The sequence below is a fragment of the Dasypus novemcinctus genome, chromosome 2, assembly GCF_030445035.2.
Source record: "Dasypus novemcinctus isolate mDasNov1 chromosome 2, mDasNov1.1.hap2, whole genome shotgun sequence".
Lineage (NCBI taxonomy): Eukaryota > Metazoa > Chordata > Mammalia > Cingulata > Dasypodidae > Dasypus > Dasypus novemcinctus.
This window is the reverse complement of record NC_080674.1, coordinates 135168608-135196400: the sequence shown is the minus strand read 5'-3', so window position 1 is coordinate 135196400 and position 27793 is coordinate 135168608. Positions and strand designations below refer to the sequence as shown.

Genomic DNA, 27793 nt, shown 5'->3' with positions numbered 1-27793 from the left:
TGTATATTCATGGAGGTTATACATCAATTATGAGTGGTACATGGTATAGGGTGAATCAGAGGCCTTCAGTCAACAATTATTTAGTGAATTCATGAATGAATAATAGTAGATTCCCAATTAATATCTGTTTATTTGATAATTTAAGGAAAAGGATTTGAGTTTTAAACAGTGAATAGCATTTTCATTAATTATTTCTTTTTTATTTCAGACGAATTATTTATGTAAGAAATTTTTAAATGTGTCATTAGATACCATCAGCAATATAAATTTCCAAAGTTTGTTTAAATTTAAGTATGATTTAATCTTTTCCCTTAAAATACCCTTGATTGAGGCATAGAACACAGATAAAGCAAATATTTACCAATTGGAGCTAAAGGTTAAACAAAATGATAATTCAGAATTTTGATAATTATCCTCACTAGCTTTGAGTTACACTTTTAATGTTGTACAGGAAAAGTAATTCACATGAAGGTTCTAGGGTTGATATTTGCCTACCTCCCTACAAAGAAATTGTATATAAGAGAAAAAACATGGCATGCTAACTGGCTAGTCTGTAGAAGTTAATATCCTAGCTTTCTTGGTTATAATATTTATGTAATAAGATCTGCTCCAATGTTCAATGTTTCATATGAAATAAGAAAATCAGAACTCCAGTTAAAAAGTACATGGCATGAAAGTGCAGGACTTCCAGACTAATAAACTTGGTAGACTCTTTTGCCAGCAGAAAAAAATATAATTTAACTGATAAATGTATTTTAAAGGGGAGGGGGGCAGAAAAAAGAACAATTATTTAATGGCTCTGGAAATTCTACTGACATACAGCAAATGGAGCAATATAGAAACATTAATTAAAGAAAATCCACTAAAACTTAGTAACAACAGTGGAGTATATGACATTTGAGCCACAACCTGCCCACTTACCACTCTTCTCCCATCTCTTGATTACAGACGCTCTACCTGTATACTCCACTTCAGATACATGTAGCCAAGAAGAGGGGAGCACCCTCTCCCCACAGCTACCAATCTTGGGTTATAAATTTCATCCCGGGATGGGTAGGCATCCTGTGTTTCTCATCCTCTTTCCCCAGCCTATGTTGTAAAAGCTCTACTTCAGGCAGATGCAACAGAGAGGACAGGTCTTCTTTACCTACTTAGCGCCTACTCATAGCATGGAAGCTCCATAGATGTAGTAGGCTGAGAATAGGGGTGCCTCAAATTCCCCAACCTCATTTTTCTCATAGGGCAGAGGCTCTTTGCAGGGAGAAGCAAACCAAGTAGACCAGGGGTTGCCAACTTCCCTTCCCCAATGCCTGCTGGCAGAGCAGCAGTGTCACTCCAGGAAAAGTGAATCCCTGACTCCAGCTCCCATTCACTACCTAGGGGAAAGGTGGGCCATAGGGTCTAAGAGATGGAGAGCTATACCTGAGGGGACTGACTTTATTTGGAATGGAAAACAGAAAACCCCATGCCTAAGGGAGATGGAAAACTCTATGTCTAAGGGATATAGAGATCTTGGTGAGAACAATTAAGAGGAGGCTAGTCACAGCCAGAAGTTTTTAATAGAGAGAATTTGAGAAAGAAAGCCCAGAAGAGCCCTTCTGGGATGACAATCAACTGAGGGATTTGGAGAGGTTGTACATGTGTGCTGGGCAGCACATACTCAGGAGAAATCAGAGCAGAACCTGTGGCAGACTTGAAAGCAGCCCCCAAGCCACATATAGCCTCATCAAGACAAGGCTGAAGCCTTACTGGCAAAAGGAGCTTAAACACAACCTCTGACCAAACACTGACTGCACAATAAACTACTCTGACCCAGGGGAAACTCCTAGCAATCCAGACTTAAAAATAATAGCATAGTCATCCTTGGCAGTCTGAAACTGTATGCATGCCCAGGCTGTCCTCTCTCAGGAGAGATCAGAGAGGGACCCTCTAAGCCATTAGTCCCTGGCTGAGCATGAGGCAAAAAGCCTTAGATTCCCTTAACTGTGCCAGCAGCCTCCAAGCCACACACATATCCAACAGTAAAGTGTAAACAATTGACCTGGCTAATGGGGCTTAAGTAAACATTTGACCGATAAGTGCCTTGTGCTGTCTACAAAAGACACACATTAAAAAACAAATATTAAAGGATAGGAAAAGATATACCTTACAAACAGCAACCATAAAAAAGCTGGAATGACTAATATCCAACAAGATATATTTTAAGCAAAAAGAAATTGTTGCTGGAGATAAAGAGGAATATTTCATAAAAATAAAAGGTTTAATCCATCAGGAAGTTATAACAATTATAAATATTCACCTTACAACAGAACCCCGCATACGTGAAGCAAAACTGAAAGAATTGAAGGTAGAAATAGACACTTTAACAGTAATAGTTGATGAATTCATTACCCCCACTTTCAATTGATAAAACAACTAGGCAGAAAATAAACAAAGAAACAGAACATTGAACAACACCATAAACTCAACTACCTTACGGATACTACAGAATACTTCACCCAACAACAGCAGAATATACGTTCTTTTCAAGTGTATGTGCAAAATTATCCAGTATAGACTATATACTAATCCATAAAACAAGCGTCAATAAATATGAAAGTATTGAAATCACATAACAGATTTTCTCCATCCACTTTGGAATTAAATGAAATCAATAGCAGAAGGAAATTTGGACAATTCACAAATAAATGGAAATTAAACAACCCATTGCTAAATAGCCAGTCATTCAAAGAAGAAATCACAAGGGAAGTTAGGAAATATTTGGGATGAAAACAAAAATAAAACATTCAAAACTTATGGGATACAGCTAAAGCAGTGCTCAGAAGACAATGTACAGTGTTAGCACCTGTATTAAAAAAGGAAAGATCTCAAATCAATAAGATTTGCTTTTACTTTAAGAAATAGAAAGAAGAACCAACTGAACCCAAAGCAAGCAGAATAATGGAAATACTAAAGAGAGTGAACATACTAATAAGTGAAATAGAGCTCAGAAAATAATAGGGAATATCAACAAAACCAAAAGTTGGATCTTTGAAAAGATCAGCAAAATGAACAAACCTTGAGCTAGACAAGAAAAGAGAAGATTCAAATTACAAAAATAAAGAATAAAAGAGGAATCATCACTATTGATCTGTCAAAAATAAAAAGGATTAAAAAATAATAGTATGAACAATTGTGTGCCAACAAATTAAATAACTTAGATGACAAGGACAAATTCCTAAAATGATACAAACTATCAAAACTGACTCTAGAATAAATAGAAATCTGAGTAAGTTATAACAATAAAATACAAAAAGAGATCAAATTAGTAATTTTAAAACTTTGCACAAAGCAAAACCTGGCCCAAATGGCTTCAGTGGTAAATTTTACCAAACATTTAAAGAATTAATACCAGTATTTCATAGACTCTTCTGATTTCATTTTCCAAAGACAATATCACCCTGATACCAAAATCATACAAAACAAGAAAATTACTAATATTCCTTATAACTATAAATGCAAAAATACTCAAGAAAATATCAGCACACTGATTCCAGCCACATATAAAAATGATTACACATCATGACCAAGTGAGATTTATTCCAGGAATGGAAGTTGGTTCAACATCTGAAAATCAATTAATGTAATATACCATATTAAGTAGAATAAAGGACAAAAGCTGAATGATCATCTCAATAGACACAGAAAAAACATTTGACAAAGTACAACACCCTTTCATGGTAACAATGCCCAACAAATTAGGAATGGAAGGGAACTTCTTCAACCTGATAATGGGCGTTTTATGAAAAACCACAACTAGCATCATACTTACTGGCACAATACTGAAAGCTTCCCCTAAAATCTGGTACAGGACAAGGATATCCACTCTTGCCACTTCTGTTCAACATTGTACTAGAGTTTCTAACCAGTGCAGTTAGGCAGGAAAAAGATAAAAACAGTATTTAGATGGGAAAGGAAAAAATAAAATTCTCTGTTTGCAGATGAGTTGCCTTTAGTGGATAAGTAGCTCCTGAAGCAGATAAGATATGCAGTAAAAAACTATTGGAACTAATCAATGAAGACAACAAGGTTACTGTATAACAAGATTAATATTTTAAAAATTTATTGTATTTCTGTACACTTGCAAAATGAAATTAAGAAAAGAATTCCCTTTACAATAGGATCAAAAAAGAATAAAATACATAGAAACAAATTTACCAAAAAAAGTGCAAGACTTGTGCAGTGAAAACTATAAAACATAATTGAAAGAAATTAAAGATCATGGAAACACATCCCATTTATGAAGTGGAAGACAATATCGTTAAAATGGCAATACTCCCCCAATTGATCTATAGATACAATGCAAAATCCCCCTTCTCTCTTACAGAAATTGACAAGCTGATCCTAAAGATCCTAAAGATCAGCTTGTCAATTCAATAATAAAAAGACATGTCAATTTTTTAAATGTGCAAAAGATTTGAATAGATAATGCTCCCCCAAAAGAGTGTACAAAAGGCCCATAAGCATATGAAAAGATGTCCAACATCGTTAGTCATTAGGCATATGCAACCCAAAACCACACTGTGGTCTTACTTTCCACCCACTACAATAAAAAGATAATAATAAGTGTTGGTAGGGATGTGGAGATATTAGAATCCTCATGCATTTCTAGGGTGAATGTAAAATGTTAAATGCTGCTTTGGAAAAGCAATTTGGTAGTTCCTCAAGAACTTAAACATAGAGTTAGTTACCATATGACCCAAGAGAAATGGAAATATATGGTCATAACAAAACTTGCACATGAATGTTCATGGCAGCTTTATTCTTAACAACAAAAAAACAAAGCAAAATGGAAACAACCAAAATTTCCACTAACTGATGATATATCTACACAGTGAAATATTATTTGGTAATAAAAATGAAGTGCTGATACATGATATAACATAGATGAACCTTGAAAACATGCTAAGTGAAAGAAGCCAGTCATGAACAACTATGTATTTTATGATTCTGTTTATATGTATGGAATATCCAGAATAGTCAAATCTATAGAGCCAGAGACTAGATTAGTTGTTGCCTATGACTGGAGAGAACATGTGGTGGGATTGCAAATGAGATGGAATTTCTTCTGGGGGAGATGAAAATGCTGTAATTAATTAGGTCATAGTGATGATTGCACAGCCCTGTGGATATAGTAAAAACCATTGAATTGTAGTCTTTAATTGGGTGAATTGTATGGTATGTGAATTTTATCTAAATAAAGTTGTTATAGTATATAATGAAATTCTGAGCATAGTTAATACATACCATGCTTTCAAAATCTGAAAAGGGGAACACAAACATTAATTTTCCATTAAAATTTATTTTGTCATATTGTTAATGTCTGTTTCCTGTAGAAAAGCAATTTCTTGGATTTAGCACTTTAATTAAGGGTTTTCCTGAAGTTACACAGTATACTAATAAATAGAAATTTAATGTATAATGAAAATCTATTTACTTTTTAAAAACTTTTTTGTATAGTAGAAAAATGATACAGAATAAGCCAAATCATGTATTTCCTTAGCAATGATAAAAAGAAAATATTCTAAAAACTTTTTTAAAAATAAATTTTGTTCCACTTGAGCTAAGTTCTCCCTAACATAATTGTTGCATGGGTTGCTTTTATGTATGACATGTCCATATTAAAATTGAAAGCATCTCTGGGGCAATGTTCCCTGAATTTAGTGATCTCTGAGAAGCACTGTGATACCTGAGATCACACTTACCACTCTTACCAAATTATTCATTATTTTCTGCTTAGAGTAAGATTTACAGTAAATGTTATAAATGTTGTTTGGCAAATATGAGGTTATGTGGTTTGGCAATGAGAAATCTGTCAGATGGTTTTGTTTAGATCTAGTTTTCTTTTCTGAAAAACCTGTGTTCGGTTTCCTTCAATTACCAAACACTTTCCAGCGCTTCTCTTTCTTTACCTTCCATGACGCACTTGACACCCTTCCTTTTTGACACTGTCATTCCTTAGCCTCCGTTCATCATACTCTTCCTCTACCTCCCTGAATTTTCCTCCCCAGTCTCCTACACTGGAGACTGTTCTCATTATTTTTCCTCTGACTTGCCCTTAAAAGTGCTCATTCTCAGGATTCCTTCCTTATATTCAACTCTTCATTTATTTATCTTCTTTGGAAATCTCATCTGTTGCTACAAGTTCAAATGCAATCTGTAAACTTGGTGAACCATAAATGTACATCTTCAGCCCTTACCTCTTTCCTAAGCTTCACACTCAAAATTTCATCTGTGTAACTGCAGTTTATGCTGGTTTATCCCAAACATCTCAAGTTTAAAATGTCCGAAACTCAACTTCAGAATGTGTTTCTCCTTCTGTGTACATTCTCTATTATTAATAGGACTGTAATCATCTACTTTGTCACTCAAGGCAGATGTCTGAACTCTCCATCCAGTGACAGAGTTTATTGATTTCTCCTTCTAAATTTTTCTTGAATATGTGTTCTCTTTCTCATCATCAAGCCTTACTTAGGCTCTCATTGTTTATCATGGGACTACTATAATTTCTATCCACGTTAAACATAAGAATTGTCTTTCAAAAATATTGATTTGCTTATTTAATGCTCCTATTTAACTCAAACTCCTTCTTAGATTCCCATGCTCCCCATCAACTTCAGAATAAAAGCCCAGAATGGCTCTGTAGGAGTTCATGAACAGTGACGTATTAAGCTTGTCCCCCATCACTTCCCGTGCCATTCTGGTACACTTTCCATTCTTAAACTGTGCCATATTTTCAGACTTGTAGCCTGTGTTGTTTTTCCCTTCTCTTGCCTACCTGATAAATTCCATGAAGCCTTCCTGGTCCTCCCCTCCCCCTGCTTTCCCACTAGGCATAGTTTATTCCCCTTCTGTCCTTCCAGAAGACTTTGGCCTTTATCTCACTGTGTTACACTTATCTGTCAATGCTTATTTTCCACAAGAATTCAGACTCCTTGATAATTACACTAGTCTTTGCATCCATGCCACTGTGAACATCTGCTGCCACACAATAGGCAAATAACCTACATTTGAAGGAATGAAAATAAGTTGTCTTAAGGAACACTGACATAGAGTGAACAGCATGGGCATTTTACAATCACTGCTCTCAGCTCTCATTCTAGCCTTCTTCATTTTCCTTACAGAAAACTGAGGCTCAGGGAGATGAAATGACTTTCTTGGCTCATCGGGCTTGTAATGCAAGATGAAGGATTTTATCTGGATCTACTTGATTGCAAAGCTTCAGAATTCTTTTATCAACAGTTCTCAAACTTTTGGGTCTCAAAACTTTTATACTTTTAAAAGTCATTGGCAATCCCAATGAGCATTTGTTTATATGGGTCATATCTATCTATTATCTATCACATTAAAAACTGAAAAAATTTAAAATACAAGAGTAGAATTACACATGCCCTTACCTGTCAGAGTGATGATGTAATCACACGCAGCTGCTGGAAAACTCCACTGTATACCAATGAGATACTAAGAATGAAAAAAACAAATAACATCTTAATATTGTTCTGATAATAGTTTTGATGTCACAGAGCTTCTAAACTGGTCTTGTAGGGGGACCCCAGGATTCCCAGAACATGATTTGAGAACCAGTGCTATTGGCGAAGGCACTGGGTTTAGGATCATCATTAAAATGATGGTTGGGTACTTTGGAATGTGTAGTTGTTGGGTGGGGGGAGATAAAATTCAATCCACATGAGACACTCATTCCATATTGGTGGATAGCAGATCAGGAGTGTTCTATCCTTAAAAGTACTTCAATTCAAAAAAATGTGGTTGGAAAACTTAGTTGATTATCCAGCGTGCCTTCTGTCCTTCTCCCTTTGGGAAGAGGCAGATCAAAGAAAGCAGTGTAAATATATAGTGTGTTTATTGGGTAACCTCCCAGGGATCTAGTCTCCCAACCTTTTGTGGTTTTTTTTGTGCTCTCATATTTAATTCTTTTTTAAAATACTTTCTTAAATTTAAACAAAATACTTCAGATTATGTAAATGTTACATAAAAATATAGGGGATTCCCGTTTGGCCCTCTCCCTACCCCTCCTACACTTTTCCACGTTAACAACATCCTTCTTTAGTGTGGTACATTTGTTACAATTGATGAACACATATTGGAGCATTGCCACTAAGCATGGATTATAGTTTACATTATAGTTTACACTCTGTCCTGCATAATTTTGTAAATTATGACAGAATATATAGTGGCCTGTATCCATCATCGCTATGTCATTCAGGGCAATTCCAGTGTCCCTCTCCCCTCAGAACCTCCAGTGGCTACTGCCTCCACATGAGTGATAAGAGTTCTTCCACTGCTAGAATAACAATAACTCTATAGTAGAATAATAGTGTCTACTCCCTCAACCTTTTAAGTTGGAGAGGCACACAGGGTAAGGGAAGAGTGGGACACGTGCTGCACCATGTGCTTCAGGAAAGAGGTCATCCCTCTCTGGTTGAATTTCAAAAGGAATGTATGACAATGAGGGCATGAGAGGGTCTTCCAGTGTAGTTTGGGGGCATGGTTGGAGGGACAAGTGAGGGAGAACAGTCTAAATTTGAATGTCATTTGCCCATGACTTTTGCGTCCTAGCACCAATATCTCTGCATGTCTTTCTTCCCCAAGGGAAGAATGCCAATCGGGACCACAGACAGGCTTTGTTTATCCAAATCTTTCCTAATTATTCCTTACTTTTCTTCTGGATATCCACCCATACCACCTGCAATAATCTACATGTGTCAGGGAGAGCTCACCTTAAGAGGGATAATAAATCTAAAGCTAATTGCTTTCTTTTTGCCCCCCAGATTGGTTCAGGACTCCAGGCCCATACCAGTCAGCACATTCTCCTGGACATAGGAATCATTCAGAAATTGGCATGTGGCCCAATTCAAGACATTATGGGAAAAGGGGAGGTTTTCTGGAGGCTTCTGGGAAGCAGTTTTTTTTTTCTTTCTTTTAGCAGAGAGCCACTGATGTCACAGTCATGTCTAGTCTGGAGCTGCTACTGCTATTTTGCCCCCATGAGAGAAAGCAGCCTAAGGTTAAAGTCAAAACAAAGAGGAGGGCATAGTTGGGCGTATCTTGGAGAAACAGAAAGGGACATTGGCCTAAACCAATCCTGAGTTCCATGGCACTTCTGGACTTCCAGATATGTGAGCTATTAAATTTATGGCATTTGTAAACATATTTGTATCAGTTTTCTGGCATTTGCAGATCAAAGCCTCCAAACTGATAAGGTTAAAATGAAAAGTAAAAAGAGGTGAGTGGAGGTACATTAGATGTGCAGAGCATGAATGGAACCAATCCCCATTGTTTAGACTTCGTCTTTTCCCATTACTAGACTTGTCCCCACTGGGCCCACTTGTTTATGCCTAGGCAAAATGCATTTTATATTTGTGAAGATGCTACTTCTAAACCTGATTATGACGTCCTCATATAATCTTGAAGAACTAATATTACACATGAGCTAAATTTATATATTCTTCTAAATGTGTTAATAATAAAGTTTAATTTGATATACTTTTTACCTTTAGAATTAATATAAGTATGTAATATTGTTATGTAAATATTGGGCAGGACTGCAGCAAAATGCAGAGTGTTTTGATTGGTTAAAAAAGCACCTTATTGTTTTTTTAAAATTTTGGTGGGTAGAGAAGCCCCAAAATGAATGAAAAGCATTCCTGTTTTTTTACACAGACGCCTTAAGAACTTTACTGGAAGCCTTTTTCATGTAATTATTTTGAAATTAACCTTTTAAGCTTCCATATTTAATTATAAGGAGAACTATTAAACTCATAGTTAAAGATTTTGTACAATAAAATATTTAAAACAAAATCCACAAATTTCATGTCAATCCATGTGTTCTTCTCCTATGTCCCAGATAATCTTCTTCTATGTCCAATCCTGCCCAAGAGAAGACTGCCAAACATCTTTTTTTTTAAAGATTTGTTTTATTTATTTCTCTCCCCTTCCCCTCTCCCCCACCCCCATTGTCTGCTCTCTTGTGTCCATTCGCTGTGTATTCTGTGTCCTTTTGCATTCTTGGTGGCACTGGGAATCTGTGTCTCTTTTTGTTGTGTCATCTTGCTCTGTGTGTGTGCGGTGCCACTCCTGGACTGGCTGCGCTATTTTCGCAAGAGGCGGCTTTCCTTGCAGGGCACACTCCTTGTGCGGGGAGCTCCCCTACACGGGGGACACCCCTGCGTGGCATGGCACTCCTTGCGTGGCAGCACTGCGTGTGGGCCAGTTCACCACGTGGGCCAGGAGGCCCTGGGTTTGAACCCTGGACCTCCTATATGGTAGGCCGATGCTCTATCAATTGAGCCATGTCCGCTTCCCCAAACATCTTTTAATACTCTCTTTTTGTTGTCAGGAAGAATATTTGGAAGTAGAGCACAGAGAAATTATTTATCATAAGAGGAAATGCCTGGAAAAAAGAGTAAATTCTTAGAGCTGAGAATCTTTTTTTTTTTTACATTTGGAGCAGTCTTGGGCCTCCATAAGCACCTTAAGTGTTGATATAAGTTGAGATGTAAGAGATCTGTCAGAAGGCGAGCTTTGGTCTTTTACTTTTGTACTGCTTGTTGCTCTTCTTTGTGCTTTTTTTTCCCAATCTTCCTTATTCAGAGGAGATTGATCAATTTATTTGATGTTTGAAGTGTAGCTATTCTAGTTTCATCTTCTGAATCCATATTCAGTTTTATTAAGATGCACTGCACAAAGATAGCAACACAAGATGCAACAGGTCCTAATTTTGCACACATGATTTCCTTTTATTGGATTAAGTCTGATGGCAGCATTCTTACCACATTATATATTTGCTCCTCATGTAGTCATTTCATATTAGAATTCTCATCTCTCTTGGGGAACTGGTACATTTTGATTTGTATCACTATGCCTTCAGCAGCTAACTGTTAAGCCTCAAATGAAGATATTATTCCAGAGAATGTCTGAATTTGGTGCTTTTTTAAAAATGAGGATATAAGAACATGCCAAGCAGACTTACAAGCATATAGTTATTTCATAATACAGTTTGTCAGAATAAATGGTAAAAAAAATCATGAATAGACCAAAAGAGGAATGCCAGAAAGGCATTCCAATAATTTTTTTTTAATTGTGGGGTTTTAAAAATATTTTCGTTGTCTTTACAATAAAAATATAGTTTTTCTGTCTTTATTCTTGATACATTCTTTAAAAAATAATCCAACTTTGAAGAATGAAAAGCTCGCGTTTACTTAGGCTTTTTGGTAGTTATCTATGTTTATGGCTCTTGTAATTGTTGTCCACATTCATTGCCCTTTTCTACCTCCTTTTCTTAAAAGAGAGTAACCAACTCCCAAGCATCAGTGGCTGGATTTTCCTCACTATGGCTCATTTCCTTTTAAATGTATTAGCACTTAGTTCCCAATGTACCTATTTGCAGCTCTGACTTTCCACTATTCTCTATTTATTGAACTAGAAGAGAAATACATTTAAATGCATAAAAATTGCCATGTTCTCTGCTTTAGGAAAAGTTTAAAAGAAAGCAAGCATTTCATTAGCGTGGAAGAGAATAGAATATTGTCAAGCACCAAGTTAGCTGGGTGGGTAAGGGGAGGAAAAATAGGAAAACTGGGTACTTCCCAAAGCCTCCCGAGTGTGCACTGTACCATATTTCTGTATTATGTTAGCTTGACATTAATTTACAGAACATTAAATATACCCATATTCAAATGTCTGTACAAAAACATATCCCAGAGCAAAACAGAAAATAAATTACCACTTGCCACCCTCCATTGATTCAAAGAATTAGTGAGAAAATAGCTATAAATCTTCTAATGTTTTAAAAATCTTTTTAAAAGATTTAAAATATTTTTAAAAGTGCATGTGTTTTTTTAAAAATCTGTAGGAGAATTAATTCCCTAGCTGATGGAAAATGGAAACTAAAACATTGACATCTTATTTCCAATTTAAATTGTATTTGGAAAAAAAAGAAATAGAGTTTTGCTTTAGTTGGCCTTGTTTTACTGTCATGGGAGTTTACTTTCGTTTCAGTTCCCATAGATATGTGTGAGAAATTCTTTAGGGCCTGAAACAAGAGTATCTTCAGGGTTATATGATCTGACCTAATCAACCGTGAGTACTCTCAAGCTCTTCAAAAAAAGTCCCTTTTAAAAGCTCTTTACTAAAGACTTTTCTCAATCGTGTTCTCCTTCCTTCCTTGATTAGACATCGATGAGTGCAGCGTCATTCCTGGGATATGTGAAACTGGTGAATGTTCCAACACCGTGGGAAGCTATTTCTGCATTTGTCCACGTGGATATGTAACCTCAACAGATGGTTCTCGGTGCATCGGTAAGCATCGTGTTTTGAAGGTACAATACACTGCTTCTTTATAATAACAAAACAGTCAAAAATAGGTATGAAGAAAGCAATGATTATAAAACCATTGGGGATATGACTGAAAGAGTTGTTTAAAATAAACGGTACCACTGCTGAGGGATTGATAGATCAGGTGCTCTTTGCAAAGAAGTCTTCAATTTCAGAAGCCATCTGGGTTTGTTTTAGATTGTCAAAATCATTTTTGGAATGAAGAACGACTTCCCCAAGACTTTGCTCTTGCCCAGCAGTAGAGACACAAAGGCATTAGGAAGACTTTTTAAAAATCTTCTTTGGGAGGCAGAATGTAGTAACTAAATGTTCTTTTGTTTTTATGACTCATGCCATATAGTCAGCGTCTTATTTACTGAGGCTTGCTTGTTCTAGTAAAACTAGTTACAACAAAAGAAATTGACACCTTTAATTTTGTGTTTTAAGCATATTCAAATAAAGCCAAATATCTTTGTATGCTGTCCTCTGTTTAAAAAGATGAAACAAAGCTTCTCAGTCAAGGTGTAGTTCACCATATTGGGCATCTCAGACTTCTGTCTTATTGTGAGCAAGCACAGTGATTATGAAATGCCTTTTTGTGCATGATCATGGTACAGTGAGCTACCCTTATATTTCTCTTCTTGAACCTTGAGCCTAGTCAATTCCAACTTTAAGCTAACAGTTGCGAGAAAGAGGAGCGAGATCCATCATTCTCTTTAGGGGCACTGAAGAGCCATGTGATACAGGAATTAGAGAAATTCAGTACCCAAAGTTGAAATTGTATTGTCCACTAGAGAGCAACAGTCTGTGCAGTGACAATATGCCACCCTCCCACTAGAAGGGTGTAATTTAATCAGATGTCCTAGCTTAATCTAATACAATCAAAGGGTATCATACCCAGAAAAATGGACCAGTTACAAATATGATCAATTATCTTTTTTGGAATTCATAGATAATATCAAATGGCCACAGTGTGCGTATTTAATTTGGTAGGCAATGGGAGTAATGGAAGACCTTTGAGAATGAATTGAAATGGGGAGTGACAAGGGGCAGAATTAATTAGGAGGCAGAATTTGCCATAACAAATATTAGTGTTTTACGTTACTTTTTTATATAATTTTTTTTTATTTTTAAAGAAGCTGTAGATTACAAAAATGTTACATCAGAAATGTAGGGGATTCCCATATTCCCCAGCCCCTCTCCTTCCCACACTTTTCCACATTAACATCCTTCATTAGTGTGGTAGATTTGTTACAATTGATGAGCACATATTGAAGCATTTTACTAGCCAAGTACTATAGTTTACATTATAGTTTACACTTTGCCCCACACAATTTTATAGATTTGACAAAATGTATAATGGCCTGTATCCATCATTGCAATGTAATGCAGGACAATTCCAGTGTCCCCAGAATGCCCCTATGTTGTACCTATTCTTCTCTCTCCCTCCCCTCAAAACCTCTGATGGCCACTGCCTTTATCTCAGTGATACTGTTTCTTCAGTGGCTAGAGTAATCCTAAGTCTGCTTTAGTCCACAGTTGGTTTCCATCCTTATGTTTGTTCATTCCTCAATCTAGAGGATTTGGGCATGGTGATGCCCACGCTGCGTCTGACTGAGAGGGGGTTTAGATCCCATGGAGCAGATGGGAGGAACTGTATTGCTTGCAGTTGCAGGCACTCTTTACTTCCTGAGGTGGTCATCCTTTTGTTAGTTGTCCTGGGTGAATCCTGTGATTTGGTGAGTAGGTGTTGCAACTCTGCTGAGATTCAGGGCTTAACCAGCATATCAACAGACTGAAGATTTAAGTCTGGGATATATATTTAACAAGTATAGTGCTAATTATAAAGGTTCAAATGAAAGAGGCAAAAGAGCCACATGTAAGGAAATTATAAATGAGTCTAACTCTGTTACATTGTGGAGCATATGTTCCAAAGTAAGGCCCATTGACTGGGTGCCAAATTCCTGAGATTGTCTGCCCTGCCTGTAGTATCTGATGTCTCCAGAGCCCTCAGGAACCCTGCTGTTGGAGGCACTTACTGAGGCAGTCATGAGATCCTGCTGAGTTGGAATGACCACCCAAATTACTTTAGTCTCTTAGCCATAAAAGCACATTTGTATTTAATATTCCCCCCTTTTGTTCAAGATCTTTTTCAGGTTCATTACTAACCAGGTGCTTGGTAATAATCCCTTGGCGCCAGGGACCCTCATCTCCAGGGGTCATGTCCCACACTGGGGGTAAGGTAGTGCTTTTTATATGCTGAGTTTGGCTTGGAGAGAGGCTACATTTGAACAACAAGGAGGCTTTCAGGAGGTAACTCTTAGACAATCTATAATACTAGGCTATGTTTCAGCTTCACTAGAAAAGGTTCATAAGTACAACCGTCAATATAAAGGGCCTGGTGTAATGGTCTGTCTTCCTTCACTAGACATTGCCCATGTACTCGGAGGATTCTTGCTGCTCTATTAGAGAATGTAGCGGGACTTTCCAGGATGAGAATTCAATATTCTTTCAGTTATTGTGTGGGACTCCACCCACCGAGACAATGCCCCACGACCACCTGAACATATTCATTGGCCTTAGAGGCATGCCTCCGGTGCACCCCTCCTCACATATCCCCCCAAACCAGCATCAACACCCTGCACCAGTGATCCTCCCTGGGCAGAGTTGTGATCCTTCTGCGATCCAAAATCTCCCCAAAACTAAGTCCCTGCAAAAGATAATAAAATAATAATAATTAAAATAACAAATAAAATACAAAAATACAAAAATAAAATAAAGTTTTTTCATTGTGTTTTTCATCACTGACTGTAAGATCTGTTGCCTACTATGTACAGTGACAATTTCTTCTGTATGTTCCCCCAGTGTCTTATTTTTTTTACTTTATTTTCGAAGAAGCTTCACATAGAAAATATAGGGAATTCCCATGTACCCAAACCCCTCCCACTCTCCCCCTCTTCCGCTCTCCCCCATTAATATCATTTTACAAGACTGTGGTACATTTGTTACAATTGATGTACAAATATTGAAGAATTTCTCCTAACCATGGTCAGTGGTTTACGTTATGGTTTACATTTAACCCGTATACTTTTGAGGGTTGTTACAAAATTTAAAATGTCCTGTATCCGTCATTACAAAATCATGTCAAATGATTCCAATGCTCTATGTTCCATCTATTCTAATTTCCCTCCCCCCTTCCCTCAGAACCTATGGTTACCACTAAGTTTCAATTTTTGAAAAATAAGGTTCATAGTTACATGCAGTAATATTGAGAGCTTGACATATTGGTCTGTTTTCTTAGAAATTCTTGCCCCTCTGAGAACATAGCAGGACTCCCCAAGATGGGAGTTTAGTATTTTCTTGTTTATTTTGTGGGTCTCCACCTACTTAGATAACACACTATGACAAGATGAACACTTAACATATTCCATAGAAGTATGCCTCAGGTGCACCCTTTCCCACATATTATCCTACCCCGACACCCTGCACCAGTAACTCTTGCCTGCCATATTTGCCAAAAGAACATTCCCGCCATTGTAGTTTTAACCACAGACCAGCAAATCCCCTGAGTTCACCTGCTCCTTCTACCAACCCTCCCTGAAATTCCATTGATTATGCAACCTAAGCCCTTACCTTACTTCCCTCACATTCCTGTACCTTCTAAACCAATCACATCACTGTACAACTATCACACCCATCCGCTGCCCAACCACCCCCTTCCACCTTATCATAGGTTTTGCCCATACTGAGCATCAGCTCATCACCCTACTCCCTTTCTATCTCCTGATAACCTATCTTCCAGACTCCAGTTCTGTGAGTATGCTTAAATTGCTTAAGTCATATCAATGAGGTCATGTAATATTTGTTCTTCAGTGACTGTCTCCTTCACTCAACATAAGGTCTTCAAGATTCATCCATGTTATCCTGTGCGTTAATACTGCATTCCTTCTCACAGCTGAGTAATCCATTTTATGTATATACCACAATTTGCTAATCCATTCATCTGTTGATTGACAGCTGGTTACTTCCAACTTTTGACAATAGTGAATAATGCCACTGTGAACATTGGTGTTAATGTCCCTGCTTTCAGTTCTTCAGGGTATACAACCAGAAGTGGGATTGCTGATCATATTGCAGTTCTATAGCTAGCTTTCTGAGGAACTGCCCAACTGTCCTCCACAATGACTGCACCATTTTACATTCCCACCAGTGGGAATGAGTGTTCCCTTTCCTTCACATCCTCTGCAACACTTATAATTCTCTGTTTTTGTAATGGCCCCCAGTCTGATAGGTGTAGGATGAGATCTCATTGTAGTTTTGATTTGCATTTCCTTATAGCCAGTGATGTTGAGCATCTTTTCATGTGCTTTTTTTTTAAGATTTCTTTCTTTTTTTTTATTTTACATATTCTCCCCCCACCCCCCCGATCCAGTTTCTCCCATTGTCTGCTTTCTGTATCCATTCTCTGTCTGTTCTTTGTGTCTGCTTGTATTCTCATTAGGCGGCTCCAGGAACCGATCCTGGGACCTTCTGGAGTGGGAGAGAGGCAATCACTCTCTTGTGCCACCTCAGCTCCCTGTTCTGCTACATCTTCTTATTTTCTCTCCTCTGTGTCTCTTGTTGCATCATCTTGCTGCGCCAGCACCCTGCATCAGCCGGCATTCCTGCACAGGATGCATTCCCATGTAGGGCAGCACTCCTGCCTGGGAACACATTCCCGTGTGGGCTGGCACTCCACATGGTCCAGTTGTCCTCCCTCACCAGGAAGCCCTGGTAGACAGGAGCCCTTTTGGTTGAGGCACATCCATTTCCAAACCTTCATGTGCTTTTTAGTCATTTGTATTTTTTCTCTGGAGAAGCACCTATTCAAATTTTTTGCTCACTTTTAAAATGGATTATTTGTCTTTTTATTTTCAAGATATGTTCAATTTATTTTTCTAAATTGTTTCCTTCTATTTGATTTCTTAAAATTTTCCATCTTTCTCCAGTCAAACCAAACCTGTGTTCACTTTTTTTCATTGAAATAAAAGGAAAAGTTTTCTTAGCTAATCATAATCAAAATTCCTAATGATTTACTGAGGTTCTTCTTTAGTGTCAAATATTTGGTTTAGCTTTAAATTAGGATAACTATCATTATTTCTTGCCTTTCTTATAAAGTCCTAGATCTTTACTTGAACATTCAAAATTCTTTAGAATCTAAACTCTTTCCACCGCACACACACTTTTCTCTCATTGTCGTATATTACCACACTTCTGTGTTCCCTTTGTCTGGAGCATTTTGATTTCCCCTTCAGTGCTGGTTAAATCCTACCTGTCCTTTAAATTCCAAATGAGATGTCACTTTTTCTTCATGCCCATTTCTACATATTTTCTTCTTGCACAAAATTAATCAGCCCCTCCCATTGTATTTCTCATTTCCTTCATTTCTGGGTTTATCACATTGTCACAGGTACTTGTGTTTTTCTCGTTGGCTAAACTGTAAATTCCTTTAGGTCCTGCTGGTTCAACTTCCTGTCCACTGAGCCTTTGCATAAAAGTTCGTGCTTAGTAAGTCTTTTTTGACTAAATAAGCAAATTGACAAATGTATGAATAAGATAAAGTTGAATATAAGGCCTTTCTGTTGGTTAATAACTGCTTTTCCTCATTTGCCATCCTTTGGGGCATAGTGGCACTGAATGATATTCCTAGCTGCTCTGTAGGTGGGGTCCTACTTAAGCTTCAGATAGCTCAGAGTCCTGTGCTAACCAGGAGACCCCATTTAGTATCAAAATCCTGACCCCTGGGAACAGAGAAAAGCCCCTAAGGAGGGGAAAATGATTCTCAAAAGTTACAAAACCAGTGTTAGAATTAAATAAGCAGCTTTAGCATTTTTTAAAATAACTTCATTACATTTGGACTAAGTATGTGTTTTCCATATATGAGAAAAAATATATTTAACATTTTAATATGTAAGAGATCTTTGACTTTGATTTTCAGAAAACAGAGTCTCTATTTTCTTAGATTGAATTTATTTTTGATTGAATTATATGTCTTGGGTATATCCATGCCATTTATTTTGTAACCACATATATGCTAGCAAAAAGGTTTTGGATGAACTCAGAACTTTTTCTTGAGTATAGAACTGCATGTTTTCTGCAGCTTTATTCTGACAGTGGCATATCTGAAGGTTGACTTAACTCTTTATTCCAGTTCATGCAAATACCCTGATGAATATTATAATGCATCAGTTAACTGCTGTTTCTTTCATGTTTTGGAAAACAATTTCATATGGCAGGAGAGTTTAGCTTAACATTTTAATTATAAAAATAAGATAAGCTTTCCCTTTTCATTGTATGTTAAATATAAAAGTCAGATTCCTAGGTTAATTTTATCTGGTTTGCTTAATCAAAATTTTTAAAAATATCCGGGAAAGTGCATTCTTTTTCAATATGCAGTGCTAATACATATGAGTTCTAAAAAACATTGAAATAGACCTAATAATCTTTTTCTCTCAAAGCTTTTTTAATAACACTACTTAATATGTCTTATGACATTTAGGAATTCGCTATTATTGTAATACCCATGGCATTATCAATATCCAATTTCCACATTGTAATATAGACACAGAAGAATGACTAGTAGCCAGTAATGACTAAAAAAAGAATTAACAAGCAACAGTTAGCAAATTCTGTAATAACAGGTAATATGACTGCTGCTTTTGTGTGCATAGAGCTAGCAGGGACCTTTTAGCAAGAAATTAAGTCTGAGAAAGCACTTGGAAATTCTTATAATAATATGATATTGCCCCACAACACAGAGCATTTTCCTGTATTTTGCAAAAGTTTCAGCCTCAGTATTGTCTTGGAGCATTCTTGAGAACAAAAAACTTAAATATATGTTGTGAAAATATTAATAAGCATATAAGAGAAAGTTTGAGGTAGTGAGTGATTAATTGCCAAAAAATTTTTCAGTCAGTAGATGCTATAAGTAAAACTAAAGGCCTGATTATTATAGCTGAATTCATGAGGAGTTGAGCACTAAAGTAGATCTTGAATAATGGATAGGAACTTAGATAAATGGGGGTGAGTAAGAGTGCTTCAAGCACAGTGGTGGGAGCAAGATTATAGATGTTGGAAATGTCCAAACGGGTTCTGGAGACAGTGAGGAGAAGAGCTTGCCTGGAAAAGAGAGCTGAGTAAGAGAGTATTTGGGAATAAAATGAACAAGATGGGTTGAGATGAAGAATTGTATTGCTAAGGTTCTTAACTGCCATGCTTAGTAATTTCAAGTTGATCCAATGGCAATGAGAGCCTATCAAGATTTTTGGACAGGAGAGAGACAAAATGAGTGGGAAAAATCTATTTAAAATAAATGAGGATGCTCTTCATACAGTAAAGTGGGGTGATGATCAGATTATGTTGTTTTAAAAAGCAAGCTATAGAATGGCTAGTATATTATGCCACTCTATGGCACTCTATGTAGTGAGTGTTGATTACGTGTGTGTGTGTGCAGTTGTAATAACACTTGGTGGAAAAACCCAAATTCCTAAAAGTTTTTAATTGAAGAAGTAGGGAGACAAAGAAGGAAAAGTATATGGAATAGCATTCTAGTCATTACTAGGGGAACAGGGATATCAGTTTTATTAAGAATGAAATAGTATCTTAGAGAAGGTTAGACAATAAGAAGAAAAACTTCATTACTTTAAAAGGAAGAAGTAAAGCTAGGAACCACAATGGTTCTATTTCTTTCATTGCTTCTAGTTACTCTTATATAATGTAAACCTGATGTCATATGTAAAAGTGTTTTAGGAGTAGTAGGAATCTGCAGAAGTAATCAAGGGGAGCCCAGGCTGCAACTAGACCTTCAGAGCCACGGTCGGACATCCAGACTCAAGGAATGATGGCCGAGACAATGGTTGCTATTCATCAAGCACCTCTTATCACTGGTATCCTGCCCTGGGCTAACCTCATAGGTGTTTTCTGCCTGAAACCTCATTTCTTTCTCGCTTTTTATTTTGAAAAAAAACATCAGACTTACACAACAGAAGCAAAAATAATACAAACCCCATACTGAGAACCCTAGCATGTCCCCAGCTCCCCAGACACTAAGATCCATGAATTTTAACATTTTGCCACTTCTGCCATATCATTCCATTTATCATCTATCTATCTATCTATCTATCTATCTATCTATCTATCTATCTATCTATTTATCTACTGAAAATTTGAGAGCAGGTTGCAAGCATTGTATATTTCCTACAAACAAGGATATGTACTCGTGTAATCACCTTAAGTGCAGCTATCAAGTTGAGGAAATTTAACATTGATATGAAACTTACATTATATATTCCAATATTTTCCTCTGTTGCAATTATGTCCTTTTGAGCCATTCTTAGATTCCATCTAGTATCATGTATTGCATTTAATTGTCATTATTTCTTTAGTTTCTTTTTAGAATTATGGACAAATATATACAACATAAATCTCCCCATCCCAACCCCTCCCAAGCATACCATTCAGTGGGATTAATCATATTCAAAATGTTGCAGTATCCCCACCACTAACCATTGCTAGAACTTTCCCTCCACCCCAAACAGAAACCCTACAGTCATTTTACATTAAATCTCCATTGTCTCTGCTTCCCACCCTTGGTAACTTATACTAAACTTTTGTCTGTGCACATTTTCATATTCTCTCATATTTTCTTTGTGGTTATTATGGGGCTTAAATTTAACTTCCAACCTTTGAACAACTTTATTTACTTTGATACCAACAAACATATTCATACACCCCTCTATCCCCCACCTTTATGTAGTTCTTGTCTCAAATAAAATATTTATGCATTATGAGTCTAAAACCATTGATTTATCATTGTATTTTGTGCATTAGCCTTTTATATCCTAAAGGAAGTAAAAAGTGGAGTTAAAAATAAAAGTGCAATAGCACTGGTATTTATATTTACTGATGTCATTATCTTTAATGTAGACCTTTATTTCTTCATGTGACTTCAGTCAGTTGTCTGGCATCCTTTCCTTTCAACCTGCAGAATTTTAATATGTCTTGTAGGATTTATCTAGTGGTGATGAAGACCCTTAGCTTTTGTTTATCTAAGAATATCTTTATTCCTCAGTTCTTCTGTATATAGAATTCATCATTGGCAATTTTTTACTTTCAGCCCATTAAATATGTCATCCTACTTCTTGTCTCCGTGGTTTCCAATTAAATATTGCACTTAATCTTACTGAGGCTCTCTTACATGTAACACGTTGCTTCTCTCTATCTTTGACATTCAACAGTTTGAATATAACATGACACAGCTTGGGTCTGTTTGGGTTTATCCGATTTGGAGTTCATTGAGCATTTTGGATGTATATAACCATGTCTTTCATTAAATTTGGGAAGTTTTTGGCCATTATTTCTTTGCATATTCTTTCTGCCCCTTTCTCTTTTCTCTTTATGGAACTCTCATAATGTGTATATTAGCACGCCTGATGTTGTCCCACAGGTTCCTTGGGCTTTCTTCACTCTTCTTATTTCTTTCCTCTTTCTGCTTCTCAGACTGAATGATTTCAGTTGACTTTTCTTCAAGTTCAATGATTCTTCTGTCACCTCCAATCTTTTGAAACCTTCTAGGGAATTTACAGGGTCTTCAGCCCTGTTTGGTTCCTTTTCATGCTTTCCATCTCTCTATTGAAATTTTCTTAGCATTCCTCTATCATTTTCCTGATTTCCTTTAGTTCTTTGTCCTTGTTTTCCTCTAATTCTGTGAGCATATTTAAGTCTTTGGAATGCCTCAGGTCTGATCCTCAACATTGATGGTTTCTGATGCTCTAATCTTCTCCTTTTCCTGGACATCATGTCCTGTATCTTCATATGCTTTGCAGTCTTTTGTTAAAACCTGGACATTTCAGTATTTTAATGTGTTATCACTGGAAGTGAGACTCTGAGGCATCTGGTCTTTAAGCTTGTATCCATCTAATGTATGACAGTATTTTCCTTGAATGCCAGGGTCTGACCTCTGAAAGAAAGAAAGAGAGAGAGGGAGGGAGGGAGGGAGGAATGAAGGAAGAAAAGAAAGAGAGAAAGGAGAGAAGGAAGGGAGGGAAGGGAGGGGGGATGGAAGGAAGGAAGGAGGAAGGAATAGAAGGGAAGGGGGGGTTTACCTATTAATATGATTATTTGTAATTAATAGTTTGATCTGCATTACTGATATGCAGCTCCTGATTGTTGTGGTATATCTTCTTGTCATCATAGACAGGACTTCTTTCTTAATAATAGTTGACTAATACATTGTTAACAAGGCTCACAGTAGTTTTTCACTGGTTCAAAAAAGGTGATTTCAGTTATAAATCTGTTAAATTTATAGATGATATTAGTACTTTCTCCTTGTGCAATTTTGCATTTCATGCAGTCTTTCATAATCATAAGTTGTCTTTTTTTTTTAAAGATTTTTTTATTTATTTCTCTCCCCTTCCATTCACTGTGTGTTCTTCTGTGACCGCTTCTATCCTTATCAGTGGCACCGAGAATCTGTGTTTTCTTTTTGTTGCGTCATCTTGTTGTGTCAGCTCTCTGTGTGTGCAGCGCCATTCCTGGGCAGGCTACACTTTCTTTCACGCTGGGCGGCTCTCCTTACGGGCGCACTCCTTGCGTGTGGGGCTCCCCTACGTGGGGGACAACCCTGCGTGGCATGGCACTCCTTGCGTGCATCAGCACTGGGCCAGCTCCACATGGGTCAAGGAGGCCCAGGGTTTGAACTGCGGACCTCCCATATGGTAGGCGGACACCCTATCCATTGGGCCAAGTCCACTTCCCCATAAGTTGTCTTTTATCCTCCAACTCCTACCATGCTGATCCATTCTCTAACCTGCTGCCAGAGGTACCTTAATTACAGTCATAGTTGGTCACATCACTCCCTTTTGGGATAATACACAAACCCCTTATTAGAACAGGCCTGGCAAAGCCGGTGGATAGTCTACCTTATTTCACCTCTCATCAGCATTTGGCATCAACAGTTGCCCCTAGTTCTTGAAAATGTCTTCTTCTGGCTTCCAGGATATTATACTCTTCAGTGTTCCTCTACTATCACTGCTCATGCTTTTCTGTCTCTGTAGCTTAATCCTCTTCTACTTCCCTTCCTCAAAATTTTCTTAGCACTGGGGGGCTCCTTGCTCTGCCCTCTTCTCTTTCTCTCTACACACCCTCTTCAGGTGATACCATCTATTCACTGGCAATTTGCAGCTCTGTGTATCCATCCTAACCATTCCTCTGGGCTCCAGGCTCATATATTCAGCATCCTAAAAGTAGTGTGTGTTAAATGTAACTTTTTATATTGAGCCCACCAATCCTGCTACTTCCCTATCTCAGCTGCTGGGGAAAACTTAGGAAATTCGTATGACTCTCTTTCCTTCCCATCACCTGTTCATGCAAGCTCTCATTAGCTGTACCTTCAAAATATGTCTCCCACCTGACTATTCTCCTCACAGCAGCCAAACAAATCTTTTTAAAAGTGCAAAACACTCTTTCTCCTCTACTTTAAACCATCCAGTAACTCATTAGACTTAGAATAAATTCAAAGCCCTTATCTGATGACCTACAGGGAAATATAGATCTTGCCCCTTGTATTCATATTCTTCAACTTTCCCTTTGACATGCTTTTCTTTAAGCACATAGGGTCCTTTTCCTTCTCAACTGTCAAGTACATCATCTTTCTCTTCCCTTAGATAACTGTATGACTTGTACTGTCACTTTTTTTCAAGTCTCTGCTCAGATGCCACTGTCTATACAGGAGTGTATTTCATCTACCTTTTTATTTTTTTTTCAAAGATTCATTTATTTATTCCCCCTTACCCCGCTCCCCCTTGTTTTGCACTCACTCTCTGCTCTCTGTGTCCATTTGCTGTGCATTCTTCTGTGTCTGCTTATCTTCTCTTTAGGTGGCACCAGGAACCAATCCTGGAACCTTCTGGAATGGGAGAGAGGCACTCAATCTCTTGTGTCACCTCAGCTCCCTGATCTGCATCTCTTATCATCTTTCCTCTGTGCTCTTTTGGTTGCACTGTCGTGCTGTGCCAGCTCTCTGTGCAGGCCTGCACTCCTCGTGGGCCAGCTCTCCACTCAGGCAGCTCACTGCAGGGGCCAGCTCGCCTTCGCCAGGAGGCCTCAGGAATTGAACACTGGACCTCCCCTATGGTAGACAGGAGCCCAGTTGCTTGAGCTTCCCATTCATCTAACCTTTTCAAATAACCATCTCTATGAATCTGATATTGCTGCATAACAAACAACCTTAGAACCTTAGTGGCATAAAACAGTACATATCTGCAGGTCAGCTAGGGATTGAGCCATCTAACCTTGGATTGAACAGAGGCTTTCGTTTGTGTTCCAAGTCTGTCTGGGCTGGGCTTCTTGATGCAGGTTGGGCTTATAGTGCCACATCTTTAATTTTTTCTCCCTAGCATATGACATGGAATAGGTAGGTGCCCAATACATGTATGCCAAATAAATGAATTAAGGAACAAATAACTGTAATAGAGATTAAGTTAAATAATTCATTTTACCTAGACTTTTCTAATATGTGAAATGACTGATGCAACAACCTGAGGTAATTTGTTTTGTCTTCTATTTATTTACACATTTTCAGATCAGAGAACAGGCACGTGTTTCTCAGGCCTGGTGAACGGTCGTTGTGCACAAGAGCTCCCTGGCAGAATGACAAAAGCACAATGCTGTTGTGAGCCGGGCCGCTGCTGGGGCATTGGAACCATTCCTGAGGCCTGTCCTGTCAGAGGCTCTGGTGAAAAATAGTTATTATATTGTCTGTTTCACATTAAACTATAAATGTAATGGAAAATAACTAAACTTTTTGAAATATGCATGTAAAGATATGTGCCTGTATGTACTGTTATAGAGAGAAAAATCAAAGCACATTCTTTCAAAATCTCTTATCCATAAAATACCAAAATCTAATTATAAAAAGGCAGAGATAATGTATAATAAATAATTTTGGAAACTCATGGTTCCACTAATATGTGATAGTAATATTAATACTGAAATAATTACTTGAATGAAATAATTTCTGTTTTTTCTGACATAATGCCCTAATTATGAGAATAGTTAAGAATTAGAGGGAATCACTATATTCTTTCTTCTCCTCTTAGCTTTGATACTTGAGCAAATAATCAACAGATTTAAAGTTTACTGAATACTCTCTATCATTAAAAGCCCACATTAGAAAAAATATTGTTCTAAAGCCATTTTAGTACCTAATCCTTTAAAGAGAAGAAAGGAGAGAGGAAAAATGGTTAGTGCAATGGTGATGATTCAAATAAAGCCCATATACAGAATGAATTCACTATAGGCTTCATTTTTATTCATTCAAGTAAATTTCTTTCATTCACTATTTTGTGTCTGGAATTTTATGAGTTGTATTTAGGGGCATAAAATAAAAATTCACATATAGACAATTCTTTAGGTATACAACTCAGTTAAAATAATGTGACACATAGGTTTTAAATTTTTTTCAAAAACATTGATAGCTTTTCCTGCATACCTCAGTACAGGCATACCTCAGAAATATTGTGGGTTCAGTTCCAGAGCACCGCAATAAAGCAAGTCATGAATTTTTTGGTTTCCCAGTCCATATAAAAGTTGTGTTTACACTACACTGTGGTCTATTACATGTACAATAGCATTATGTCTGAAAAAAATGTACATGCTTTCATTAAAATGTGACACAGAGACACCAAGTGAGCACATGATTTTGGAAAAATGGCACTGAAAGCCTTGCTCAACACAGACTTGCCACAATCCAATTTGTTAAAAAAAAATGCAGTGCTGCAAAGTGCAACAAAAAAGAGGTATGCCTAGTATTGCTTTTCCTGCTACTGCAGGTAATGAAGACATTTTATCAAGATAATAACGTACTATTTTATATCGTATAATGCAAGTAAGATAAACTGACCAATTACAATGCACATACTGCTTTTATTATGTAGAAATCCCTCCATTTGTGTTTAATCGATCTTTCTTTTCTTGTAGAGGAATATCGCCGACTTTGCATGGATGGACTTCCAATAGGAGGGATTCCAGGGAGTGCTGGTTCCAGACCTGGAGGTCCTGGGGGAAATGGCTTTGCCCCAGGTGGCCATGGTAATGGCTATGGCCCAGGAGGAACAGGCTTCATCCCCATCCCTGGAGGCAATGGATTTTCTCCTGGTGCTGGGGGAGCAGGTGCAGGGACCGGGGGACAGGGGCCCATCATCACTGGACTGAGTGAGTGTTCACTTTTTGCATGTACTCTTCTTCAGTTTTCTGCCCAAAGTGATATCTGACATCTTCTTTATTTTTTCAAAGATGCTTTTGTGTGTATGTGTGTATAAAACCCATTTCAGAATCTAAAATGTAATATAATAATATAGAATGCTTAGGAAAATACTGTTTTCTGTTTCATACATTTTGTGCTAAACTGAAGAAAAGAATGAGTGTCCCAGGCTCTCTTTGAAAATACAAATGAGAACTCGTTAATACTTCATTCCAGATGATGCCGCCACAAAGCATGTTTTTTTCCAATGTATTTCATTGACCCTATGCAGCTGCCCTGTGCGTGCACCCCTTGAATTATTTTCCAGAACAATTTCTCAACTGAAATAAATTAAATAAATCTTGCTTTGTGCCTATCCAAATATTATAATGCAAATATCTCTCTTTTCCTCACCCTTTTTTTATTAACTTAAGAAATTGAGAAGTGTGGGCTTCAGGCCAGGACTGGCATTGGTATACTTGACATTTAAGTTCATTTTTTTTAAAAGAACTACCCTTGCTAATGATATCCCACACTGTTATATCTTTTCTTTTTGCCATTTATCTATTTACTATGTCTGAATATTCAGCAATTAGAAAAGGGAAATGGAAAGCACTTAATTATATAGAACATTCCTGAATTTTAAAAAAGACATTATTATGGGCAAAGTTTCCAGATGTGTAACTTCTCAAATGCAAGTTAAACCATGTGTCCCAAGAATATTTTTTGGTTCCTCAACATTAAAATGTTAATAAAATAAAAAATAATGTGGGGAACAGATGTAGCTCAGTTTTTGAGCACCTGCTTCCCATGTATAAAGTCCTGGGTTCAATCCCCAATAGCTCCTACAGATAAATAAATAATAATAATAATGTGGGCTTTTGATATATACCTGATTAATTTACTATTAAATATCCTGTTAAAAATAAACTCTAAGAAAATAAGTGCATGTATAATGATTAAATATTACTTGTGCTTTAATTTTCCATAGCAATTCTGAACCAGACAATAGATGTCTGTAAGCACCATGCTAATCTTTGTTTAAATGGACGCTGCATACCTACTGTGTCTAGCTACCGATGTGAATGCAACATGGGTTATAAGCAGGATGCAAATGGGGATTGCATAGGTAAGTTCCTGATT

The 27793-nt window shown here is 37.2% G+C and overlaps 1 protein-coding gene across 1 annotated transcript in view; it reads left to right on the top strand.

Moving 5' to 3' along the window:
* FBN2 (fibrillin 2) overlaps positions 1–27793 on the top strand; it is a 266741-nt gene that overhangs the window by 106257 nt on the left and 132691 nt on the right. The window contains exons 8-11 of the mRNA XM_058277993.2: positions 12232–12357; positions 24992–25144; positions 26389–26622; positions 27642–27779. Coding sequence (XP_058133976.1) covers positions 12232–12357; positions 24992–25144; positions 26389–26622; positions 27642–27779 — 651 coding nt within the window. The remainder of the gene's footprint in view (positions 1–12231; positions 12358–24991; positions 25145–26388; positions 26623–27641; positions 27780–27793) is intronic.